Source organism: Neophocaena asiaeorientalis, unplaced genomic scaffold, assembly GCF_003031525.2.
Source record: "Neophocaena asiaeorientalis asiaeorientalis breed wild unplaced genomic scaffold, Neophocaena_asiaeorientalis_V1.1 scaffold524, whole genome shotgun sequence".
In the NCBI taxonomy this organism is placed as follows: Eukaryota; Metazoa; Chordata; class Mammalia; order Artiodactyla; family Phocoenidae; genus Neophocaena; species Neophocaena asiaeorientalis.
The window spans coordinates 1,337,295-1,364,920 of NW_020172144.1; the positions used below are offsets into that span (position 1 = coordinate 1,337,295).

General features: G+C 37.5%; 1 protein-coding gene across 1 annotated transcript in view; it reads right to left on the reverse strand.

The window, feature by feature from the left end:
• Nucleotides 1-1,847: 1,847 nt before the first annotated feature.
• The window catches only part of CATSPERE (catsper channel auxiliary subunit epsilon), a 238,213-nt gene continuing 212,434 nt past the window's right edge, over nt 1,848-27,626 (reverse strand). The window contains exons 19-22 of the mRNA XM_024754501.1: nt 26,759-26,845; nt 20,135-20,292; nt 8,631-8,684; nt 1,848-2,001 (exon numbers count right to left, since the gene is read on the reverse strand). Of these exons, the coding sequence (XP_024610269.1) occupies nt 1,848-2,001; nt 8,631-8,684; nt 20,135-20,292; nt 26,759-26,845 (453 nt within the window). The remainder of the gene's footprint in view (nt 2,002-8,630; nt 8,685-20,134; nt 20,293-26,758; nt 26,846-27,626) is intronic.

The following is a 27,626-nucleotide window of genomic DNA, read 5'->3' on the forward strand; positions in this document are numbered from 1 at the left end:
CAATTGCATAGTGTTGTCGAAGAGGATTAGGTAAATTATTAGAACAATTTCTGACACATAGTAAACCCTAAGAAAAAGTTGTTTTTAATATGTTTATTGGCTATTTGGGTATGTTCTTCTGTGAAATGACTGTATTTTTTGCTCATTTTATATTGGGTCATTTTCTTTCTTTTTTCCATCAAATATTTCTATCAGATCTTGTTTCACCTCTTTCAATAAAGATTTTAAAGATGTTTTTCATGTATGGAATACACCTTTCATATTAAATTTAATTCTATGTAATTTGTCACTACAATAAATAGATTATTTTTTATTATTTCTATTGCTGTTAAACTGTCATATAAATATTATAGAGAAAAAGTATTAAATTTTAAATATTTGTCTTATATTGAGCTATCAGATGCTCTTATTCGAATAATTCTTTTTCCTAATTTTGGGTTTCCTAGGCATATAATCTTATTATTGAAAGAGAGTATTTTATCTCCTTTCCCCTAGCATTTATAATGGTTATTTTATTTTCCTCTTGTAATGTCAGAACCTTCAAAACAGTGATGAATAGCACGTATCTCTGTTTTGTTCCTAATCTTAGTAAAATGAGAAATTCTACTTGTGGACAATAGCTTTTTTTTTTTTTTTTTTTTTTTTGGTATGTGGGCCTCTCACTGTTGTGGCCTCTCCGGTTGTGGAGTACAGGCTCCGGACGCGCAGGCTCAGCGGCCATGGCTCACGGGCCCAGCCGCTCTGCGGCATGTGGGATCTTCCCGGACCGGGACACGTACCCGTGTCCCCTGAATTGGCAGGGGGACTCTCAACCACTGCACCACCAGGGAAGCCCTAATCTTTCATTCTTTATGTCTGTGCTGTGGATTTCAGAGTTGTTTACCCAGCCTCCACAATCACATAAGCCAATTCTTCTTCTTCTTCTTTTATCTTCTTTTTTTCTTTTTTGGTGAGGGGAAAGGAGCCAATTTGTGAAATTAAATAAAGTTCAATGAGGGAGTGAAGAACATGAACTAGGATACCACCGCCCTGGCTGGGCCCAGCACAGCTAAAGCTCAGCACACCATGTATCTCCGGCTTTTCCTCCCCATAAGCCAATTCTTTTAAATAAATCTCTTTATACACACACACACACACACACACACACACACACACACACACAAACACACACAAAATCTCCTGCTGCTTCTCCTCTAGGTGGATCCTGATTGTTCAAATACTAATTGCTTAGAAAGCTGTGGTCACATTTTGACAAGTTAAACAGCTTATTTTGAACATCAAAATCAAATTTGAAAACTTAAAATTAAGACAGAGTATTAGCCTCCTATTTTCAATATGATAAGTTATATTTCATATGTGAATCTACCATTAGAAAAACTTCTGAAATACCTTTGACAGACTATTTAAATTCACATATTTATTAAGTCTTTTATACATAAATTAACTACAGCCATATAAGGTGCATACGAAAAGTTTTTTGCAAAATAATAATATTTGACACATTTAAATATATTTTCAAAAATTTACTTTCATTCTTAGGAAGGATTGTAATAGCCAAACTTAGGTGGTTTTTAAACTTTTTAATTTTTTTTTTAAAGCCATGTAAGAGTATACAGACTACCTTAAGATAAAAGTGAACACATTAAGGATTAATTTAATAACATGCATATTATATTAAAATATTTCTATTTTGGGTAATTTAAGAACATATTTGAGATTTTGAATTTGATGATACTTACTATGAGCTTATACTTAGTATTTCTTGGTCAAACACACACACTCTCAATGAGTATATATACACACTCTCTCTACATACATATATTCATAGTAAATAAACTTTCATTTTTCTAATTATTCTTTTGTTTTCTTTCAAATTTGTGCAGTGGTTCATAAATATATTCTTTATAAATCCTCAAATAGTGAAAGTAGCTCAGAACAAGAATACTGCAGAACAGTAGCATCAGGAGAAAGAGGAAAGCTGCAACCATGTAAGCACTTGGACTGAAATAAGAAAAGAAAAATCATTAGAAGTCATTGCTCACTTTGGTTGTTAATCTTTTTGGTCAAATAATTTTTGAACAGCTAGCTGCTATGCCACTGTTCTCTGTTAATAACTAAGAAGATTTATAAGACATCTTGTCTACCCTCAAGATGTTTACCTCTTAGTGTTTGAGTCTGACCAGGGAGGAAGATAGACTCTGTGACTGGTCAATATAATGAGAGAAGGAAGGAAGTATAAAGCTCTATGGAAACCAGGCATCAGGAAGAACTTCCAGTGGAATTGACTTTTTTTTTTTTTTTCTTTTTTCGTGGTACGCGGGCCTGTCACTCTTGTGGTCTCTCCCGTCACGGAGCACAGGCTCTGGACGCGCAGGCTCAGCGGCCATGGCTCACGGGCCCAGCCGCTCCGCGGCATGTGGGATCTTCCCGGACCGGGGCACGAACCCGCGTCCCCTGCATCGGCAGGGGGACTCTCAACCACTGCGCCACCAGGGAAGCCCCCTGGAGTTGACTTTTGAACTGAGTATAAAGTAAGAGTTAGCTAGATATGATTAGGATTAGGATTATTAGTATGAGCTAGTTAGATAGAAATGTCTGGGAGTGGAGAAGAAGACTAAAGTGGGCATAACATTTTAGGCAAAGGGTGATGCATTTGCAAAGACGTGGAAGCACGAGAAAACTTTAAGATCAGCCCCAGACATTCTGGAACTAAAACTAATTTAATGTGATTAGAATTTAGGTGGTGGGCTCAGTGGTTAGAGATGAGGAATCATAGGTTGCTCAAGGTGAGAAAGACAGCTTTCATCAAGCTACAGGGTATGAATTTTAGTCTAAGGGCAAGAGGGAGTTTCAGACATGTGACATAGCATTCTCATTTTAGAAGGATGATTCTGATTGTAGTGTGAAGAACGGATGAATGGGACGCATGTGGAGGGAGAAAACCAGTTATGAGGTTTTTGTAATAACCAAATATGGTGAGAGTTTTACTTAATTACTGGCTGTAGAAATGGATAGAAGTAAGATATATTTAGAAGTTAGATTGGATTGATCTTGGTGATTGTTAAGATGTGGGGTTTGAGAAATATGTTAGAATAAAGGATGTCTCCTAAATTTGGGGATGAGGTAACTCTGAGGATGGTGGCACCATTCACTGACATAGGAAATTCATAGGGAAGGACACTTTAGAGGGTATGTGTGAATACGGTTGTTTTACTTTTGGACATATCAAATTTGAGATACATGAGGGTCAACCAGGTATGTGTGTGTGTGTACACTTATGAGATACTACTTTCAGCTGGGATCCAGACATCTGCCTCTTCACCTCATGTTCCTCCCATCAGAGTAGATTTATTTCTTAAGCCAAACACTGTGCTGTTTTTTATTTGGTGTCTTGGTACCTGAATTTAGTTTTTAGTTCCCTTCTAAACCATATGTATTTGTTTGCAGTATTACACGTCCCCCAGTTCCCCAGTCTCATTAGTCTGACCTTCCTCCTCTGTGAATACAAGCTTAATCTAGCTCTAGTGAATAATTTCCTTCTTAGAAATTAATTAACTGACTTAATAAACCCTCTGATATATGCCAAGTACTGTGCTAGGTGCTGGGAAAACAATAATGAGTAAAAATAGATATGGTCTTCATCCTTAGAGAGCTTACATTTTAGTGGGGACATAATCATTAATCAGATAATGAGAAAATAGATATAAAATTGAACTTGTGATAAAAACTAAGTAGGAGAGGTATACAATGCAATGAAAGCTTACTATAGCAGGATTTAGCCTGGTGAATTGGCCAAGAAATGACCCCATGGGGAAAAGAAAATTATTCTAAAATTTGAAGAATTAAATAGAAGTGGAGTTGGTAAAGTTAAGTAGGTAAAGAGGGGAAGGAAGAGATTCCAAATAGAGAAAATAGCATGTGCAAAGCTCCTGCTATGGAACAGAGTATGGAGAAGACTGGGGATTGAAAGGAGGTTGATAGGTCTGGAGCTGAGAAAATGAGGGGCATATGATGCAAGATGAGACTGGAGACATAGGTAGCGGCTAGAGCAGAAAAGGTCTTGTAGGCCATGTTAAGAAGTTCCCATTTTAAGGAAAGAAACTTAAGGGTTTTAAGCTACTAAAATTAGCATTATGAGTCTATTGCAGTAATTTGGATCAGAGATAATGGTAACTTGGATTAAAGTGGTGTGGTGGTGATGGGTTTGGTAAGAAGTGGATTCATTTAAGGGCAATTTAAGAGGTTAAATGAATGGGAGGCAGTGACTGGATGAGCTGGAGGAGAGAGAGAGAGAAAAAAAATGAATGTGATCCCTAGGTTTTTGTTTTTCATTTTTGACTGCTAGGTGTTTGGCTTGTACAGTTTGATGTGCTATCTCCTGAGTGAGGGAACATTGGAAAATAGAGTCGCCATATTTTTCAACTCCAGACGGCACCATTCACATTACAGCCTATGTGAATGAATTCTGCTTCAGCTGTGCAATGACAATTCATAGGGCTGAATGCAATTACCTTGATAAGTTAGTTTTACAGTGGTACAAATAATGGGCTAAGGGAATGGGTGGTAAGATCATGAGTTCATTTTTGGCCATGTCCAGTTTGACCAGTCTTTGAGATATCTAAGAGAAGAGGTTAAGTAGAGAGTGGGATATATGGCCCTGGACTGGGCTAGAGATATGATTTGGGAGTTGTGTGTTTATAGATACTAACTGAAATCATGGGTATGGATGAGCTTGCCAGAATGAGCAGCTCAGAAAACCAGGACTGAGCCCTAAGGAAGGTCAACATTTAATGGCTGGTGATGTACGTTGAGGCTGTCTTCACTAGAGAGAGAGAGAATGGCTACAGAAGGCTAGGAAAACCTATAGAGCAATATGGCAGCCAAAGGGAAAGTCAACACTAATGGAAGCTCAAATAAAATGTGGACTGAAAACTATCTGTCAGATTTAGTGTAGGCCAGTTGCAGCTCAAGATGGTGACAAAGAAGCCTCCTGAACTTACCTCCTTCCATGGACACACCTATCCTACAGCTACATATAGAACAACTCCCTCTGAAAGAAATCCAGGAACTAGCTGAGCAACTCCTACACATTGGGTGAATGAGAAAAACCTACTCACATAAAAACGAGTAGGAGAGACTGAGGCACAATCTCACCCAAACTCCTAGCCCCAGCAGAGCAACATACAATGACGAGGGAACTCACAAATCCTAGCTTCTCCCTAAGGAGTTTGGATCCAATACCCAGTACCCCAACTTTTAAAACTTCCACCTGAGGGATGGGACCCCCAAACACCTAGCTCTGAAAGCCAGCTAGGCTTTCATCCATCAGACCCACAAGGCTGTAGCAAACAAACGGGATCCTGAGAACTCTTGGTGGCTAACCCCCTCTCTCACTCCCCGCTCACAGACTGAAATGCCCATCTCCTGTCTTTCCGTGAAAGAGACCTAGTTGCTTATCTTAGAAGCTGAGGGCTTCCCTGGTGGCGCAGTGGTTGGGAGTCCGCCTGCCGATGCAGGGGATGCGGATTCGTGCCCCAGTCCGGGAAGATCTCACATACCGCGGAGCGGCTGGGCCCGTGAGCCATGGCCGCTGAGCCTGCGTGTAAAAAGCTGAAATCTGAGGTTTAGTCTCCTAATATAACACAAATCTAGGGGCCAACTGCAATCTTCTGCAGAGACTGGGAAGCTGGCAGACGCCATCTTTGTGCTCTCCCTCTGCCTCTCCCCAGGTCACTGGTATCTCCCTGAAATGATGTTGTGCATACTTCGGATGCTCCAGTTTCTACAGCTGCTGCTCAGGGAGACACACCTGAGCACACCTGTTATAGTCCCACAGGACTATAACAACTGTTCTTAACTGGCTATTCCCTTAGCGTTCAGCACAGAGGGAAGAGAAAGAAAGGCAATCTTCTGGTCTTTCTCTGAAAGAAGCCTACATGCATACTTTAAAAGCTGCTGCTTGAGGGTCCAGCTTCCAGCCAGGCTGCATCTAGGTTCTGACTGAGATCCTCCTCTTTGGGACACTAACAGGTGTTGGTACACCCTCAACTACTGGGAGACACTAAGAACTAAGAAGGCAGTTTGGACAATCACAACGGTTTAAAAGACAAACGACAGCTAGGGCTGGGCTGAACACTAAGTTCCATCTGGGAGAAGTGGCTCTTTTATCTATTGCATAGAAACCAACACAGAAAATCTAGGAAAATGAAGAAACAGAGAAATACATTCCAAACAGAAGAACAAGATAAAACTTCAGAAACAGACCTTAATGAAATGGAGATAAGTAATTGACCTGATAGAGTTCAAAATAATGGTCATAAAGATGCTCAGTGAAGTCAGGAGAACAATGCATGAAAAGTGAGAATTTCAACAGAGAGACAGAATATATAAGAAAGTACCAAACAGATTTAGTGCAGGTCAAAGCTATTCTAATGAGAAGTAACTGGTGAAGGTATGACAGAGAAAGCAGGCTGGATGGATTAGCAAAATAGGGATGGAATATAGGGAAATGAGGAGTATGAGAGTAAACAAGCCTTATAAGGAGTTGATCTTGCAAAAAGGTGGTGGCTGGAAGAGGATATAGTTGTTGTTGTTTTATTTGCTTAAAAAACTTGAGGGTGATTAAAAGCCTATTGGGGGCTTCCCTGGTGGCGCAGTGGTTGAGAGTCCGCCTGCTGATGCAGGGGACACGGGTTTGTGCCCCGGTCCGGGAGGATCCCACATGCCACGGAGCGGCTGGGCCCGTGAGCCATGGCCGCTGAGCCTGCGCATCCGGAGCCTGTGCTCCGCAAAGGAAGAGGCCACAACAGTGAGAGGCCTGCGTACCGCAAAAAAAAAAAAAAAAAAAAAGCCTATTGGAAGGATCTAGTTGTGAGGGAAAGTTGAATATATAGAAGAGAGAAGGAATAATTGATTTGGAATTTTCCTTAGCAAGTGGGAAGGATAGGGTTCAAGGCATAGGTAGAAGAATTATATTTAAAGAGGATGTAGAAGGATAGAAAGAGGAGAGAATGGGTTTAGATATTAGTTGGTTTATATGTTTGGAATCAGAAATAAAGGTCTGATGTCTTCTAATTTCCTGTCTGATAGCTTCTAATTTCTCTGTAAAGGTGAAAAAAAAGTTCATTTGATGATTGTTAAGGAAAGGAGGTCCAAGGAGCAAACTAATTAGATAAGGTCTGAAGCAGTTGTTATGGAAAGTGGAAACACTGGTTGACCAGAGAAAGAAAGTAGGATTTCCGGGTAGTGTTGACGATGTATTTGAAGTTGGTGATCAATTTGCCCTGTTGTGTAACTTTCTTTGCGGGGCTGCTCAGATATAATCACAAAGAAAGCAGGTAGTTAGGGGCTTGCCAGAGGGAGTGCCAAATTCCAGAAAGGTAAGAGAATATTAGAAAATGTTTTTGAAATAATAGACTTTGTTTGAAATGTAAGGAAATAGGAGGTAAAAAAGGAGAGATTGAAAGTAGAGGTGGAGGTCCCAACGAGGATGAAGAAGAATTGTAGCAGGTGTAGTTGAATTAACAAACTGGGAAGGTCCTAGAGCCCGCGAGCCACAACTACTGAGTCTGCGTGCCACAACTACTGAAGCCTGTGCACCCAGAGCCTGTGCTCCACAAGAGAAGCCACTGCAATGAGAAGCCTGTGCACCACATGAAGAGTAGCCCCCCTCATGCCGCGACTAGAGAAAAACCTGAGTGCAGCAATGAAGACTCAACGCAGCCAAAAAAAATAATAAATAAATAAGTTGTATGTTTAAAAAGAAAAATCCAGCTACTGGGAGGTGAGCTGGGGCAAATAGGTGAGATCCCCCTTTACTCCCTCCTCTCCTCCCTAACTCACCAACTCCCCCTTCTGTTGGTGGATACTTGGGTGGATGTACGTTCTTAATATTCATCTAAATCAAACATACAAATCTAATGAGAAAGAGAAGTTGCTGCAGAAAGGCTATGCATGTTTCCTAAAGTTTCCTAGAAACCAGGCATGGCTTATCTCATTTGCAGATTATTCACACCATTAACCTCCGATTAGCATAAAAAATTGAGGAGTCAGTAATATTTAGAGTAGGGCCATAAGTAACTTAAGTGTTTGTGGTCCACTCTTGTTTAACATTTTCCAAAACAAACAAAAAAATAAAAACACAGCACAGAGAAGCAGAGTCATCTGCCATCCCAACATTTGTATTAAGACTTTTCACTCTGCTCTCCAAGGAAACTAAAGCTGAGTCCAGGGAAATGCCTTTACTACCCATTTCCTGTATGTATTGGAATGATGGCCAGTGGTCAAGGGCTGACTCAGGGTCATTGGGGCACAGCCACTGTCCTCTCCCTGTCCCTACTGCTGCAGTCTACCATCTGCCCTTAGGTGGAGTTTAAAGATGCTTTTGATTGGGAAGACAATGGCTGTTGAGGGGGATGAACAAAAGGCGACCCAACTGCAGCAACAATTTTCAGGAATTCCTACTTGCTGTATCCCTGGTTTAGTAGATACATACAATTTTTAGGATGTCACGTGTAGGACAGAAGTATTAGTGTCCCAGGAAGATAGGGGAGACATCTGTTTCCTTTTTAGCTGCCACCGTATCCTTTACAACTTCCCTCATTAAAGACTGATCAGGCACCAGTCGTTACCTGGGAATCACTCCAAAGGTCTCTATTGCAAATATAGTGGTGAGGTTACAGAAACTGCAAATTAGAAAAATAATATTAAAGATTAAATTAAATACAGTGAATTACAAGACTCCCTGCACATCTCTATGGTAACAACCAAATCATGTATAATTTTAGTTAAGGTGTCATTTTCTTTTTTATTTTTTCTTTCAAGATAGTTAATAATTTTATTATTACTAAAAGAAATTTTTATCAAACTGAGCATTACCTTCCATTTTACAGAGAAAAATCTCCACTATAGAGTAAGGAATGAGAATTATTAATGATGAATTATGTAATTTCATTTAAATCACATCTATATGGTAAACTATCAAGTTAGTTAGTTAGTCTACAAAGAATTTGATATATTTATAAATCAAAGGCCTTTATAATTAAGAAAATTACTATATTTAAATATATACTCCCTTCTTTGTTCTGCTGATAATTTCACTGCAAAATCATGGTTGGTAGACTGACATCAAAGAAGACTTGCTAAGAATTTTGTTCCATTAAGTGGACAACTTCACTAATTTCATTAGCTTTTTTTTTTGAGTCTTTTTTTAAAATTGAAGTACAGTATAGTTGATTTTCAAGGTTGTGTTAATTTCAGTGTAAAACAAAGTGATTCAGTTATACATATATCTATTCTTTTTCAGATTCTTTTCCCTTATAGGTTATTATAAAATATCTAGTATAGTTCCTTGTGCTAAACTATAGGTTGGTTGTTGGTTATCTATTTTGTATATAGTAGTCTGTATATGTTAATCCCAACCTCTTAATTTATCCCCCCTGGCTCTTTCCCCTCTGGTAACCATAAATTTGTTTTCTATGTCTGTGAGTCTATTTCTATGTTGTAAATATGTTCATATTTATCTCTTCTTTCTTTCCTTTTTTTTTTGATTCCACATATAAGTGGTATAAATATGATATTTTTCTTTCTCTGTCTGGCTTACTTCACTTAGTATGATAATCTCTAGGTCCATCCATGTTGCTGCAAATGGGTATAACATCTTTATCCATTCATCTGTCAATGAACATTTAAGTTGCTTCCATGTCTTGGCTATTGTAAATAGTGCTGCAGTGAGATTAGGGCACATGTGTCTTTACAAATTACAGTTTTCTCCAGATATGCCCCCGAGTGGGATCCCTTGATCATATGGTAACTCTATTTTTAGTTTTTAAAGAAACCTCCATACTGTTCTCCATAGTGGCTGTACCAATTTACATTCCCACCAACAGTGCAAGAGGGTTCCCTTCTCTCCACACCCTCTCCAGCATTGTTATTTGTAGACTTTTTGATGATGGCCATTCTGACCAGTGCGAGGTGATACATCAGTGTAGTTTTGATTCGCATTTCTCTGATAATTAGTGATGTTGAACATTTTTTTCACATGCTTATTCACCATCTGTATGTCTTCGTTGGAGAAACGTCTATTTAGATCTTCTGCTCATTTTCTGATTGGGTTGTTTTTTGATATTGAACTATATGAGCTGTTTGTATACTTTGGAAATTAATGCCTTGTTGGTAGCATTGTTTGCAGGTGTTTTCTCCCAGTCTGTAAGTTGTCTTTTCATTTCGTCTATGGTTACTTTTGCTATGCAAAAGCTTTTAAGTTTAATTAGGCCCCATTTGCTTATTTTTGTTTTTATTTCTATTATTCTAGGAGATGATCCAAAAACATATTGCTGTGATTTATGTCAAAGAGTGTTCTGCCTATGTTTTCTTTATTTTTGAATTTTATTTATTTTTTTATATAGCAGGTTCTTATTAGTTATCCATTTTATACACATCAGTGTATACATGTCAATCCCAATCTCCCAGTTCATCCCACCCCCCCGCCACCATGGCTTTCCTCCCTTCGTGTCCATATGTTTGTTCTCTACATCTGTGTCTCAATTTCTGCCCTGCAAACCAGTTGATCTATACCATTTTTCTAGGTTCCACATATATGTGTTAATATACGATATTTGTTTTTCTCTTTCTGACTTTCTTCACTCTGTATGACAGTCTCTAGATGCATCCACATCTCTACAAATGGCCCAATTTTGTTCCTTTTTATGGCTGAGTAATATTCCATTGCATATATGTACCACATCTTTATCCATTCGTCTGTTGATGGGCATTTAGGTTGTTTGCATGACCTGGCTATTGTACATAGTGTGGCAATGAACATTGGGGTGCATGTGTCTTTTTGAATTATGGTTTTCTCTAGGTATATGCCCAGTAGTGGGATTGCTGGGTCATATGGTAATTCTATTTTCAGTTTTTTAAGGAACCTCCATACTGTTCTCCATAGTGGCTGTATCAATTTACATTCCCACCAACATTGCAAGAGGCTTCCCTTTTCTCCACACCCTCTGCAGCATTTGTTGTTTGTAGATTTTCTGATGATACCCATTCTGACTGTTGTGAGGTGATACCTCATTATAGTTTTCATTTGCAATTCTCTAATAATTAGTGATGTTGAGCAGCTTTTCATGTGCCTCTTGGCCATCTGTATGTCTTCTTTGGAGAAATGTCTATTTAGGTCTTCTGGCTATTTTTTTAAAACATTTTTTGATTGGGTCGTTTGTTTTTTTAATATTGAGCTGCATGATCCATTTATATATTTTGGAGATAAGTCCTTTGTCCATTAATTCATTTGCAAATATTTTCTCCCATTCTGAGGGTTGTCTTTTTGTCTTCTTTGTAGTTACCTTTGCTTTGCAAAAGCTTGCACATTTCATTAGGTCCCATTTGTTTATTTTTGTTTTTATTTCCATTACTCTAGGAGGTGGATCAAAAAAGATCTTGCTGTGATTTACGTCAGAGAGTGTTCTTCCTATGTTTTCCTCTAAGAGTTTTATAGTATCTTGTCTTACATTTAGGTCTTTAATCTATTTTGAGTTTATTTTTGTGTATGGTGTTAGGGAGTGTTCTAATTTCATTCTTTTACATGTAGCTGTCCAGTTTTCCCAGCACCACTTATTGAAGAGACTGTCTTTTCTCTATTGTATATCCTTGCCTCCTTTGTCATAGATTAGTTGACCATAGGTGTGTGGGTTTATCTCTGGGCTTTCTATCCTGTTCCATTGATCTATATTTCTGTTTTTGTGCCAGTACCATATTGTCTTGATTACTGTCACGTTGTAGAATAGTCGAAGTCTGGGAGTCTGAGTCCTCCAGCTCGGTTTTCTTCCCTCAAGACTGCTTTGGCTATTCGGGGTCGTTTGTGTCTCCACACAAATTTTAAGATTTTTTGTTCTAGTTCTGTAAAAAATGCCACTGGTAATTTGATAGAGATTGCATTGAATCTGTAGATTGCTTTGGGTAGTATAGTCATTTTCACAATATTGATTTTTCCAATCCAAGAGCATGGTATATCTCTCCATCTGTTTGTATCATCTTTAATTTCTTTCATCAGTGTCTTATAGTTTTCTGCATATAGGTCTTTTGTCTCCCAGGTCAGTTTATTCCTAGGTATTTTATTCTTTTTGTTACAATGGTAAATGCGAGTGTTTCCTTAATTTCTCTTTCAGATTTTTCATCATTAGTGTATAAGAATGCAAGAGATTTCTGTGCATTAATTTTGTATCCTGCTACTTTACCAGATTCATTGATTAGCTCTAGTAGTTTTCTGGTGGCATCTTTAGGATTCTCCATGTACAGCATCATGTCATCTGCAAACAGTGACAGTTTTATTTCTTCTTTTCCAATTTCTATTCCTTTTATTTCTTTTTCTTCTCTGATTGCCATGGCTAGGACTTCCTAAACAATATTGAATAATAGCAGTGAGAGTGGACATCCTTGCCTTGTTCCAGATCTTAGAGGAAATGCTTTCAGTTTTTCACCATTGAGAATGATGTTTGCTGTGGGTTTGTCATATATGGCCGTTATTATGTTGAGGTAGGTTCCCTCTATGCCCACCTTCTGGAGAGTTTTTATCATAAATAGGTGTTGAATTTTGTCAAAAGCTTTTTCTGCATCTATTGAGATGATCATATGGTTTTTTTTCTTCAATTTGTTAATATGGTGTATCACATTGATTGATTTGCGAATATTGAAGAATCCTTGCATCCCTGGGGTAAATCCCAATTTTTTATTTTTTTTTTTTTTTTTTTTTTTTGCGGTACACGGGCCTCTCACTGTTGTGACCTCTGCCGTTGTGGTGCACAGGCTCCAGATGCACAGGCTCAGCAGCCATGGCTTACGGGCCTAGCCGCTCTGTGGCATGTGGGATCTTCCCGGACCGGGGCACAAACCCATGTCCCCTACTCTCAATCACTGAGCCACCAGGGATGCCCTGTTGGAAGATTTTTAATCACAGTTTCAATTTCATTACTTGTGATTGGTCTGTTCATATTTTCTATTTCTTCCTGGTTCAGTCTTGGAAGGTTATACCTTTCTAAGAATTTGTCCGTCTCTTCCAGGTTGTCCATTTTATTGGCATAGAGTTGCTTGTAGTAGTCTCTTACGATGCTTTGTATTTCTGCGGTGTCTGTTGTAACTTCTCCTTTTGCATGTCTAATTTTATTGATTTGAGTTCTCTCCCTCTTTTTCTTGATGAGTCTGGCTAATGGTTTATCAATTTTGTTTATCTTCTGAAAGAACCAGCTTTTAGTTTTATGGATCTTTCCTATTGTTTTCTTTGTTTCTATTTCATTTATTTTTGCTCTGATCTTTATGATTTCTTTCATTCTGCTGACTTTGGGTTTTATTTGTTCTTCTTTCTCTAGTTCCTTTAGGTGTAAAGGAACCTGCATCCCATAGGTTTTGGATCATCGCGTGATCATTGTCATTTGTCTCCAGGTATTTTTTGAATTCTTCTTTGATTTCTCCTTTGATTTCTCCAGTGATCTCTTGGTTTTTTAGTAACCTATTGTTTAGCCTCCATGTTTTTGTGTTTTTTACATTTTTTCCCTGTTTGATTTCTAATCTCACGGTGCTGTCATCAGAAAAGATGCTTGATATGATTTCAATTTTCTTAAATTTACTGAGGCTTGATTTGTGTGCCAGGATGTGATCTATCCTGGAGAATGTTCTGTGTGCACTTGAGAAGACAGTGTATTCTGTTGTTTTGGGATGGAATGTCCTATAAACATCAGTTAAGTTCATCCTGTTTAATGTTTCGTTTAAAGCTTGTGTTTCCTGATTTATTTTCATTTTGGATGATCTGTCCATTGGTGAAAGTGGGGTGCTAAATTCCCCTACTATATTTGTGTTACTATCGATTTCCACTTTTACGGCTGTTAGCATTTGCCTTATGTATTGAGGTGCTCCTTTGTTGGGTGCATAAATAATTACAATTGTTATATCTTCTTTTTGGATTGATCCCTTGATCATTATGTAGTGTCCTTCTATGTCTCCTGTAATAGTCTTTATTTTAAAGTCTATTTTGTCTGATATGAGAATTGCTACTCCAGCTTTCTTTTGATTTCCATTGGCATGGAATATCCTTTTCCATCCCCTCACTTTCAGTCTGTATGTGTCCCTAGGTCTGAAGTGAGTCTTTTGTAGACAGCATATGTATGGGTCTTGTTTTTGTATCCATTCAGCAAACCTGTGTTTTTGATTGGAGCATGTAATCCATTCACATTTAAGGTAATTATCGATATGTATGTTCCTATGACCATTTTCTTAATTGTTTTGGGTTTGTTTTTGTAGGCCCTTATCTTCTCTTGTGTTTCTCACTTAGAGAAGTTCCTTTAGCATTTTTTGTAGAACTGGTTTGGTGTTGCTGAATTCTCTTAGCTTTTGCTTGTCTGTAAAGCTTTTGATTTCTCCATCAAATCTGAATGAGATCCTTGCTGGGTAGAGTAATCTTGGTTGTAGGTTCTTCCCTTTCATCACTTTAAATATGTCATGCCACCCGCTTCTGGTTTGTAGAGTTTCTGCCGAGAAATCCGCTAACCGTATGGGAGTTCCCTTGTATGTTATTTGTCGTTTTTCCCTTGCTGCTTTCAATAATTTTTCTTTGTCTTTAATTTTTGCCAATTTGATTACTATGTGCCTTGGCGTGTTTCTCCTGGGTTTATCCTGTATTGGACTCTCTGCACTTGCTGGACTTGGGTGGCTATTTCCTTTCCCATGTTAGGGAAGTTTTCGACTATAATCACTTCAAATATTTTCTCAGGTCCTTTCTCTCTCTCTTCTCCTTCTGGGACCCCTATAATGCGAATGTTGTTGCGTTTAATGTCCCAGAGGTCTCTTAGGCTGTCTTCATTTCTTTTCATTCTTTTTTCTTTATTCTGTTCCACAGCAGTGAATTCCACCATTCTGTCTTCCAGGTCACTTATCCGTTCTTTGCCTCAGTTATTCTGCTATTGATTCCTTGTAGTGTAGTTTTCATTTCAGTTATTGTATTATTCATCTCTGTTTGTTCTTTAATTCTTCTAGGTCTTTGTTAAACATTTCTTGCATCTTCTCGATCTTTGCCTCCATTCTTTTTCCGAGGTCCTGGATCATCTTCACTCTCATTATTCTGAATTTTTTTTCTGGAAGGTTGCCTAGCTCCACTTCATTTAGCTGTTTTTCTGGGGTTTTATCTTGTTCCTTCATCTGGTACATAGCTGTCTGCCTTTTCATCTTGTCTATCTTTCTGTGAATGTGGTTTCTGTTCCATGGGCTGCAGGATTCTAGTTCTCCTTGCTTCTGCTGTCTGCACTCTGGTGGATGAGGCTATCTCAGAGGTTTGTGCAAGTTTCCTGATGGAAGGGACTGGTGGTGAGTAGAGTTGCATGTTGCTCTGGTGGGCAGAGCTCAGTAAAACTTTAATCTGCTTGTCTGCTGATGGGTGGGACTGGGTTCCCTCCCTGTTGGTTGTTTGGCCTGAGACAACCCAACACTGGAGCTTATCCGGGCTCTTTGGTGGAGATAATGGTGGATCTGGAAGGGCTCACTCCAAGGAGTACTTCCCAGAACTTCTGCTGCCAGTGTCCTTGTCCTCATGCTGAGACACAGCCACCCCCCTACCTATTCAGGAGACCCTCCAACACTAGCAGGTGGTCTGGCTCAGTCTCCTATGGGGTCACTGCTCCTTCCCCTGGGTCCCGATGTGCACACTACCCTGTGTGTGCCCTCTAAGAGTGGAGTCTCTGTTTCCCCCAGTCCTGTCAAAGTCCTGCAATCAAATCCTGCTAGCCTTCAAAGTCTGGGTCTCTAGGAATTCCTCCTCCTGTTGCCGGAAACCCCAGGTTGGGAAGCCTGACATGGGTCTCAGAACCTTCACTCCAGTGGGTGGACTTCTGTGGTATAAATGTTCTCCAGTTTGTGAATCACCCACCCAGCAGTTATGGGATTTTATTTTACTGTGATTGCGCCCCTCCTACCATCTCATTACAGCTTCTCCTTTGTCTTTGGATATGGGATATCTTTTCTGGTGAGTTCCAGTGTCTTCCTGTTGATGATTGTTCAGCAGTTAGTTGTGATTCTGGTGCTCTTGCAAGAGGGAGTGAGAGCATGTCCTTTTACTCCACCATCTCGAACCAATCTCCCTTCCTGTTTTCTTCTGGGAGTTTTACAGTATCCAGTCTTACATTTAGTTCTTTAATCTATTTTGGGTTTATTTTTGTGTATGGTGTTAGAGAATGTTCTAATTTCATTATTTTACATGTAACTATCCAGTTTTCCCAGCACCACTTATTGAAGAAACTGTCTTTTTTCCATTGTATATTCTTGCCTCCTTTGTCATAGATTAGTTGACCATAGGTGTGTGGGTTTACCTATGGGCTTCCTATCCTTTTCCACTGATCTGTATTTCTCTTTTTGTGCACCAGTACCGTACTGTCTTGATTACTGTAGCTTTGTAGTATAGTCCGAAGTCAGGGAGCCTGATTCTGCCAGCTCCATTTTTCTTTCTCAATATTGCTTTGGCTAATCCGGATCTTTTGTGTTTCCATACAAATTGTAAAATTTTTTGTTCTAATTCTGTTAAAAATACCATTGATAATTTGATAGGGATTGCATTGAATCTGTAGATTGTCTTGGGTAGTATAGTCATTTTGACAATATTGACTCTTCCAATCCAAGAACCCACTATATCTATCTGTTTGTATCATCTTTGATTTCTTTCATCAGTATCTTATAGTTTCGAGAGTACAGGTCTTTTGCCTCCTTAGGTAGGTTTATCCCTAGGTATTTTATCTCTCGTAATTTAGCATATTGCTTGGAATGAGACAGGATGTAACTAAATAGACATTAATAATATGATTTCACCTATCTTCGTGTGGGAGAAGAGACAGGAAAAGAACTTAGTTTTATTGAGTGCTTGCTATGTGCCCAGCAAAGTTAGGGATTTTTACCCAGGTTCTTCATTTAATCCTTAGGATACTATAAGATAGCTATTACTGACTCATTTCACAGATAAATAAGCTCAAAGAGACTAAACAATTTGCTTAAGACTAGATGTTACTAGTGGCAAAATTAGGACTCAAATCAAAGTAGACTCTCTAGCATAATGTTCTCAAGGTCCATCAACATTATCTCAAGTGGTAAGATTTCCTTCTTTTTATGGCCAGTTAATATTCCATACCACATTTTCTTTGTCCATTCATCCATCCTTGGACACTTATGTTATTTCCATATACTGGCAATTGTAAATAATGCTGCAATGAACATGTGGGTATATATATCTTTTTAAGTTAGTGTTTTTGTTTTCTTTAGATAAATATGCAGGGTTGGAATAGTTGGATCATATGGTAGTTCTATTTTTAATATTTTGGGGAACCTCCATACTGTTTTCCATAGTAGCTGCATAAATTTACATTCCCACCAACAGTGCACACGTGTTCCCTTTTCTTCACATCCTCATCAACACTTATCTCTTGTCTTTTTGATAATAGCCATTCCAACAGGTGGTTTTGAGTTGTATTTCTCTGATGATTACTGATGTTGGGCACCCTTTTATGTACCCGTTTCATGTATGTCTTCTTTGGAAAAATGTCTAATCAGGTCCTTGGCCCATTTTTAAATTGTTTTGTGTTTTTTTTGTTTTTGCTATTGAGTAGTATGAGTTCTTTATATATTTAGATATTAACCCGTTATCAGCTATATGATTTGTAAATATTTTCTCCCATTCTGTAGGTTGCCTTTTCATTTTGTTGATGGCTTCCTTTGCTGTGCAGAGCTTTTTAGCTTGATGTAGTCCTGTGTGTTTATTTTTGCTTTTGTTGCCTTTGCTTTTGGTGTCAAATAAAAACAAATTGCTGCAAAGACTGACATCAGGGAGCTTATCACCTATGTTTTCTTCTAGGAATTTTATGGTTTCAGGGCTTATGTTCAAGTTTTTAATCCATTTGGGTTAATTTTTTGTATGGTGTTAGATAGTGGTCCAGTATCAATCTTTCACAGGTGGCTGTCCAATTTTCCCAACACCATTTATTGAAGAGACTGTCCTTTCCCTACTATATATTCTTGGCTCTTTTGTCATAAATTAAGTGACTGTAAATGTGTGAGTTTCTTTCCAGGGATTTCTATTTTGTTCCATTGATCTATGTGTCTGTACCATACTGTTTTTATGTCAGTACCATACTGTTTTGATTACTGCAGCTTTGCAATATAGTTTGGAATCAGGGAGTGTGACGCTTCCAACTTTGGTCTTCTTTCTTAAGACTGCTTTGGCTTTTTGGGGTCTTTTGCAGTTCCATACACATTTCAGGATAGTTTGTTCTATTTCTGTGAAAAATATCATTGGAATTTTGATAGGGATTGCTTTGAATCTGTAGATTGCTTGGGTAATATGGATCTTTTCTTTCTCTTCATTTTTTCTTTTATTTGAGGAGTTTTCTGCTCAGCTCCTTTTCTCATCACCCTCAATTCCTTCACTGTGGGTATCTCCTGAAAGCTCTTTTCTTTTCATAAGTCAGTTAACTTATGTGTGCTCATGGAGTCACTATAGAAGATGCCCACGTTTGTGTTTTCAAAATTGTTTATCATCAGCTATTCCCTCCAACTCAAGGCCCAAATTAAACTTTTTAACTGTTTATAGGACATCTTCACTCAGATATGTCATTGTCCTCTCAAATGCAAAGTCAGAACTCTTAGAAAAAGAAAGACCTCAAAGAAAAACCACCTCAGTGTCTACTGTGGTCAAAGAAAATATCATAATTTTTAATCACCTAGTCTAGAAAACTTGAGACCATATCAGTTCCTTCTTTTCCTTCATTTGCCACACTAGATCAATATAATATCTCTTTTCCTGATAAATATTTATTAGACTTTTCCTTTTCTTTCCACTCCTCCTGCCAACAGGACTTCCTTTGACCCTTGTCTTGTTAATTCCACTCCCTTCATTTATCTGCAATTTATTTTCCTTTTATAAGATTCTTTATTCTCAGGCTAATTTTCCTAGAACTATACTCTCATCACAACACTCCCCTAGTAAAGATACTAAAGAGGCTCTCTAGGACATCGTTTGAAATTGAATTCAACATTATGAATTGCCTCGAATTAGTCTGCACCCTTTGTTTTTTACCTTCCTCACTCAAGGTATTTTCTACTTTCTTTCATGACTCCACGAGCCATAGACAATATGTTAATATTCAGCTTCATTCCATTATTAGTGTGATTTCTTTCCTCTGAAGGGTCTATCTTAGTTCTCTGGCAATATAAATTCTTAATGCTCCCTGTCCTCCGGAAGTTTTCTCCTGATGCTCAAGATAGCATTGATTTTTTTCCCATCTCTGAATTATTATTATGCCTATCAATAATACAAATAATTATATTTGAAAAATATATCATGTGTTTGCTCTGATTTAACCTCCCTTGGTTTTATGTGTACCCTCCACTCCTTCCCCAACCAGTTTAATTACAAGCATCTTAAAGGCTGAGATTATCCTTATGCTCTATTTGCATCTATCATAGCAATGAAACATAGTAAAGTACTCAGAATGTAATTGTGAATCGATTAATTTAATAAATGTTTAACATGAAATCTTATCTCCCACTCCCATAGAATGTTTAACAGGATTGCTCCAAAATGAAAAAACAAATATGACAAGTATACCTTGGAGATGTGGGTTCAGTTTCAAACCACCGCAATAAAATGAGTCACACAAACTTTTTGCTTTCCCAGTGGGTGTAAAAGTTATTTTTACACTATACTGTAGTCTATTAAGTGTGCAATAGCATTATGTCTAAAAAAAGACTGTGCATACCTTAATTTAAAAATACTTTATTTCTCAAAAAATGCTAACCATCACCAGAGCCTTCAACAAATCATAATCTTTTTGCTGGTGGAGGGTTTGAAATATTGCAAGAATTACTAAAATGTGACACAGAGACATGAAGTGAGCAAATGCTGTTGGAAAAACGGCTCTGACAAACCTGCTTGACAAAGGGTTGCTACAAACCTTCAGTTTGTAAATTGAAGCACAATAAAGTGAGGCATAATAAAATGAGGTATGCCTTTAATTGGATAGCTGGGTGGTATCAAATTAAATCAAGAAAACAAAAATTTAATTTTTAGGAACTAAGGCGAAAACTATTATAATGGAACATTTATATTCACCTATAGTTTGGATCCAGGATCTTCACACGAAACACATACATTCCGGAATGGTCCAAGGGCCAAACTAAATGGTTACGGTTAGACTTGTTGATAATCTCATATGGTTGATTTAAGTCTCCTGGTTTTCCAATAGCATAAGAAAAACAGTGCTTATAGTTCTGAGTAGAAAACAAAGACAAAAACCTTTAGGTCATTAGCTGACTTTAATATACAAAATTATATGCTCATATATTTATTTTGGAAAATTATTTAGAGATATAATAGTTATTCCTATCTCTTCTATCATTTTAGTGTAGTATAGTATTTTTAGAGGCTATCTTGGGTTCAAGTTTGATAAAAAGTGAAGCTTAGTGAAAGAAAATGCTGTGTTTATTTATTTGCAAACAATAATACATTAGGGTGTTGAGAATCTGTAAGCATTTAATTTCCCTAAATTGAAAACCACAAACTCCTTCAAGGATGCTTAATTTGGGACAGACACTATTTTGATCATAAGGTATGGATACAGTAGTCAAATCTTCCCCTAAGACTTTTATTTATCCCCATTACCACTACTGTCTCTCAGTGGGTCTCATTTATTTATCTCCTGTTCCCTTTTTAAAAAGCATAAACACTGTATATATTTAAAGTCACTTTATTAAAGCTAAGGTAATAAAATAAAATCCTAAAATAATGCATGGCATTTCTTCTGGATTCTTGTAGGTCCTGTATGCTTTCACACCCTACTTAAAGTCTTGCTTGTCTCTCTGTCATGTATTCTCAGTGAGGCTGAATTTTTCTATAGCTTTTGAGTGAGTAACTCCCATTTATTCAAGTGGTATTTATTTCTTGTTCTTTCCTTCATATTCTCCCTACATTTTGACATTTTTCAATATGCAGATATTGTATTCTTTCTTAACTCTACTTAGTTTTGGAGATAATCAGGACAGTTCATATAGTTCCGTTATTTGGCTATGTGATCTGGTATACATAGACGTCCCTTCTATAGCTCTCTCATTTTACCTTTATTTATATATACTCCAGTATTTACCCTCCTGTTTGAAAATTTTTTTTGAAGGTGAATATTGCCTTCACACTAAAAATTCCTCTACTTACCTTCTTTACAGGTCATTTTCTTTTACATAGGTGAATAATTCCATAATTATATTTTAATTATAAGTCCCATCCCTAAAACTCTTAACGATTTTTACAATTTCATGAAGTGTTACTGTATGTTTTGATAAACTGCAAAATAATTCTTCTATCTCTCTCCTTTATCACATTTACCATTATTTCTTCCCTTTGTCTACCTTTCTACTACTGCACTCTCTGGCACATTTATAAAGCAATATGTTAGGTGTAGATTAATGAAAAACAAGTAAGAGACTCATCATTATTATTTTTTTCTTTTGAACATCAAAAAATTCATTTCTGCCTTTATTTGTATGTAAGTACTTTATTTATTTTTGAGATATAATTGACCTATAACATATTAATTTCAGGTGTACAGCATAATAATTCAATATTTGCATACAGTGCAAAATGATAACCACACTATGTCTAGTTAACATCTATCACCATACATAGTTACATATTTTTTCTTATGATGGGAACTTCTGAGATCTGCTCTCTTAGCAACTTTCAAATATACAATACTGTATTATTAACTACAGTCACCATGCTGTACATTGCACGTCGATGACGTTTATTTTATGACTGTAAGTTTGTACCTTTTGACCACCTTCACCCATTTCACCCCCTACCTGTGGCAACCAATCATTTTTTGATGTACCCTAACTTAGAAAACATGATATGTCTTATTATTTTTTTGTTGGTGGTGGAGTTTCTTGTAGGCCAACACGGGCCTGGGAACTTCGTGTTCTACCAAGTGAGTTAATACATGAAACCATGAACTTAATTGAAAGAATATGTGGCACATACTAAATATGTGCAGGAACTGGACACATATCCTCACAGCAATGCATTGCCGATAAGGACACATTCATCTTCTATCATTACATGTATTTTTTGTGTATAGACACCTGGGAATATTTATATTGTTTCCAACTTTCTACCTAGTTATTTCCTAATGTGAAAGATGATTCCCACTGATTGCTGCTCCTATTTTTGTGTCATGCCTGATATTTCCTATTGTAGTAACAGACTTTTTTTTTTTCCAATTATTGTGTTTTTCCCTTTTCTTTTTAAGTTGAAAGCCCACTTGATCAAGCTACATAGCCTCTAAGAAAACATGTCAGCCCTGGCCTCATAAATTACAATTCTTTTTTTTTTTAACATCTTTATTGGAGCATAATTGCTTTACAATGGTGTGTTAGTTTCTGCTTTATAACAAAGTGAATCAGCTATACATATACATATATCCCCATATCTCCTCCCTCTTGTGTCTCCCTCCCACCCTCCCTATCCTATCCCTCTATGTGGTCACAAAGCACCGAGCTGATCTCCCTGTGCTATGTGGTTGCTTCCCACTAACTATCTATTTTACATTTGGTAGTATATATATGTCCATGCCACTCTCTCACTTAGTCCCATCTTATCCTTCCCCCTCTTCATGTCCTCAAGTCCATTCTTTATGTCTGCATCTTTATTCCTGTCCTGCCCCTAGGTTTTTCAGAACCTTTTTTTTTTTAGATTCCATATATATATGTGTTAGCATATGGTGTTTGTTTTTCTATTTACAATAGCCAGGGCATGGAAGCAACCTAAATGTCCATCTACAGATGAATGGATAAAGAAGATGTGGCACATATATACAATGGAATACTACTCAGCCATAAAAAGAAACAAAATTGAGTTATTTGTAGTGAGGTGGATGGACCTAGAGTCTGTCATACAGAGTGAAGTAAGTCAGAAAGAGAAATACAATTCATCTTTAGCCAAGGACTTCTCGGATTACTATGTCAGTCATGTCTAGAAACTCAACTCACATCCTGAGTTATAAGTATGTAGCCAGCCATTCATAACCCACATTCTCCCTTTCCTTCTCAAACTCCAACATTAACTTGGAAGAACCTGTGAAAATGCCACTTTTGTTTATGAGCCCTTCAGATCTTCTCTTGAGAATTTACAGTCTCTAGAGCTACTTCACAGATTTTTATGCAAGTGTCATTCATCCTTGTAGAATCAGGACTATGTAGCAATTGGAAGGCTATTTCATTTCAGGTATATGTTTCAGGAAGAGAGCACCTCTGATTGTCATGTTGAATAAATATACAGTGACACTCTTCAGTAAGCATAGCCTTAATCACTAGGGCATAAATAGTCTTTGCAGGTACCTGCCTTCTACTATATTCAGACTCCAGACTGAATCCACCCTTTTAGTTGTGAGATTTTTGTCTCTCATATGGTAGAACTGAACACTTAGGGCCTGGTGTGGGCACTCCAGAATCTTTATAGAATGTAAGCTAGTACTTCAATGTTTCTTAAATGTGGTCCCCAGATCAGCAGTATCAGCATCACCTGGGAACTTGTTAGAAATGCAAATTTGGGGGCTTGGCCCCTGATCTGATGAGTCAGAAACTTTTGAGGTAGGACCCAGAGATCTGTGTTAGCAAGTCCTCTAGGTGATTCTGATGTCACCTCGAGGAGATTCTAAAATTTGAGAACTACTGCACTGTATCATACCGATTGAGGCAATCTCCATGACTGTTAATTACCAGGTAGCTCATTCCTTCCTATGACTATGTTATTTTGTCATATCTTATAACATTTGGGTGCCCTTTGTGAGATTCTGAGTAAGAGGGTCACTTACATTTACCCTCAACCCCAGATTCTTGGATGTCCTTCAACAAGAAGTTAGAAGGGTAAGTTTTGTTCTTAACAGATTCCATTACTAGTTTACTTCCTTATGAGTTTTTAAATAGCAGAATAATATTGTTTGTAGTAGGTGGGTGACCTATAATTAATGAATTAGTTCCACAAATATTTATTGAGCACCCATAATGGGTTAGATGCTGGGGATACACCAGTGAACAAAACAAATAAAATTCCCTCCCCTTATGGAGCCTACATTTCAATTGGGGATCCAGATAATAAATAAGATAAATAAATAGACTATATAATGTGTCAGAGAGTTATAAATGCTAATGACATTAAAGAAAATAGGGAAGGGAGATAGCAACTGTCACGGGGTGATGTTTAACTTTTTTGGTAGAGTGGCCAGGGAAGTCTTCATTGATGAGTTGATTTTCAAGTAAAGACCTGGAGAAAGGCATTAGCTAGTCATGATGGGGATGCAGTGGGGATGGGGTGCAGGGAGTCCTGCTGGCTTTGTCATAACTCTAAGTGACATGGGAGCCATCGCATGGTTTTGAGCAGAAGAGTGGCACGTTCTGATTTATGTCTTAGTAGGATCAGTCTTGGTGCTGTGTTGTGGATGGATTCATGGTGGGCCAGCCTGAAGCAGGGAAACCATTTAGGATGCTATGGTTATAACCCAGATGATTGGTGATGGTGGCTTGAAACAGTGCGGTGGCAGTTGGGGTGGCACAGGGTGACCAAATTCAGAATATACTTTGAAGAAAGATCCAACAAGATTTGCTGAAAGACCAAATGTGGAGCATAAGATGACATTTAGCTTTTATCCTGAGCAAAGTGGGAGGATGGAATTTTTATTAACTGAGGTGGGAAAGAATGTTGGGGGAGTATGTCTGGAGGGTGGATATCAGAAACTCAGTTTCAGACATGTTAAGTTTGAAGCATCATCAGTTTTCTTGTTTGTTGGAATATTCCCATCAGTAAACATGTGGTTATTTTTCTCAATTATTAAAAAAAAAAAGACTCTTTCTTCAACCCATTGCTCTCCAGCCACTACACCATTTCTCTCCTTACTGCAAAACTCCTCTGCAGAGACTATTCTTGTCTATTCTTGCTGCTTTGAGTTCTTTTTTCCATACTAATTAAACCCACTTCAGTAGGGTTTTGTCTCTCACTATCCTACGGAAACTGATCCTGTCAAGGTTACCAGTTACCTCCCTGCTGCTGAAGTAAATGATCAAGTTTCAATCCTCATCATAGTTGACCTATCTTAGTAGTGAATTTAACACACTTGATCCCTCCCTCCTTCTGGTGAGACTTGCTTTACATGAGGTCCAAAACATCATACTTGCCTGGATCATCTCTTGCTTCTTGGATTATTCCTTTTTCACCTCCTTTGCCTCTCCTCATTTCCCCCATCTCTAAATACTGAAATGACCCAAGATTTAGTACTTTTCTTTTTATACCTATATCAGGGGCTCATAATGTCATAGTGAGTGTGTATAAATATATAAAAATAGATTTTAAAATATATATAAAGTTGTATTTTATTTTTATATGGACCCCTTTGGCAATCTGGTGAAGCCTATGGACTACTATGGGCCCCTCTCAGAATAATGTTTTTAAAAATAATAACATAAAATAGGTTGCGTTACAAGGGAAACTAGTTATAAGGAATTTTAGTTGTCAAAATATTAAAAACAATATGGCAACATGTTGCACATTCTAAAATATGTGCTTCTTTAAATAAAATTAGATAGAAGGGTCTTGCCCCAGGTCTAATAACTATCATAATTTTGTTGATAAAGTAGAAAGCAAGTTCATTAGACAAGAACGAGGATGGGGGAAGAGGAGAAAGCATGCAATAACTATTTATGAGAGGGGAAGAGAGAATGAGGTAAAGAAATATTTGTTGGGCAGTATTATGGGACCGTTTTAATCATGAGATGAAAGTGAACCAAGTCAGCATGGGTATGTTTTTCTCTGGCCACAGTCAGGTGTTAAGGTGGACAGTTGAACTTAACTAAGGTTGTGATTTAACTATGCAAACATAAAGAAGTATGGGGGGGCAAAAGAATTGAGGGTCATATTAATAGAGTGATATGACTATTGACTGTGGAATTTAAGCTGGATAAGGAGGGAAAAGAGAACCGGGGGTGGGGTGAGGGTGGTAGGATCAATGAATTGAAGGTTATGTTGAGCTGGAAGAATTGTTCAAAGGATTGTTGGAGTAAAGCTCCTAGAATAATGTTACTAGGAAGATAGGGAGTGGTGGATGGAAAATGGGTGGTTTGGAGTTGGGAATACAGAGGGAGATACATATTGTTTGTATATATCTCTATCTTGACATGTATAGGTTCTGACGTAGAAGCAAAATAACATTCTTATTGTAGGGTTTACATTTTACAGGCTGAAGTACCTTATATGTCACATTTTATTCATGAGATATGATTTGATTTGCCAAACAACATAAATTAATTTCAATTTAAGAAAATTCACTTGAAAACAGTATAGGATTGATAACTGACATTCAGAAATGATGTTTTAGTTACACAAGATTGAAACTTCAGGTATTCTTTAGAAAGACTCAGTCTCAATGCTTTAACATGTTTGTCAGATATTTAATAATCTGCAAACAGATTTTCAGAAGAGAAAATTAAAACAAAATTGTTAGTAATGCAGGGGCAACAGAAGATCAAATAGAATTAAGATGAAGCATTTTGGAAATCATAATACAATCCAATAGAAAAATTGGATTTGATTTACAAAATCAAATTTAAACCCAAAGTGTTTCCATTAAGCACTTAATACTAAAACGCCAAGTTAGTTATTATAAATAAACAATTTGCAAGGTAATATTTTTCTTACCTCAGGTCCCCAGGCTTCTTCTAACGGGAGGCGCTTGTTAAGCTCAGTCATTGACTTCCATGTCTGAGCTTCGTGCAAACAGCCACTCTGTCAAAAGGTTTTATATATAGAAAGGTTTTATATATATATATATATATATATGTTTTACATATCAATTTATTTCTAAGTATTTAATATAGTTTAGTGCTGCTGAAAATTATATATCTAATTTTTAAATTATTTAAATGTTTGCTGATATACAGAAAAACAATGGACTTTTGTATATTGACCTTGTACAGAGAGAACTTCTTAAACTCACTTATTAACTTTGTTTCAGATGAACAACCATGTTATCTGTGAATATGTTTCATTTCTTCCTTTCCAATCCTTACACTTTTAATTTATTTGTATTGTTTACCTTATTACAGACATCAAGAACAATGTTGTATAGAAATGGTTAGAACATGCTTCCTTGTTTCATTCCTGATTTCAGAGGGAAGGCTTTCACATTTTCACCATTAAGTATGATGCTTTATACAGGTTTTTTGTATTGACATTTTATTAGGTTAAGGAAGTTACCATTTATTTATAATTTTCCAAGATTTATTTAAAAAATAGTGTTGGGACTTCCCTGGTGGTGCAGTGGTTGAGAATCTGCCTGCCAATGCAGGGGACACGGGTTCAAGCCCTGGTCTGGGAAGATCCCACATGCCGCAGAGCAGCTGAGCCCGTGTGCCACAACTACTGAGCCTGTGCTCTAGAGCCCGTGAGCAACAACTACTGAAGCCCGCGTGCCTAGGGCCCATGCTCTGCAACGAGAGAAGCCAATGCAGCAAAAAATAAAATAATTAAAAAAAAAAAAAAAAAAGTTAAAAAAAAAAAATGGTGT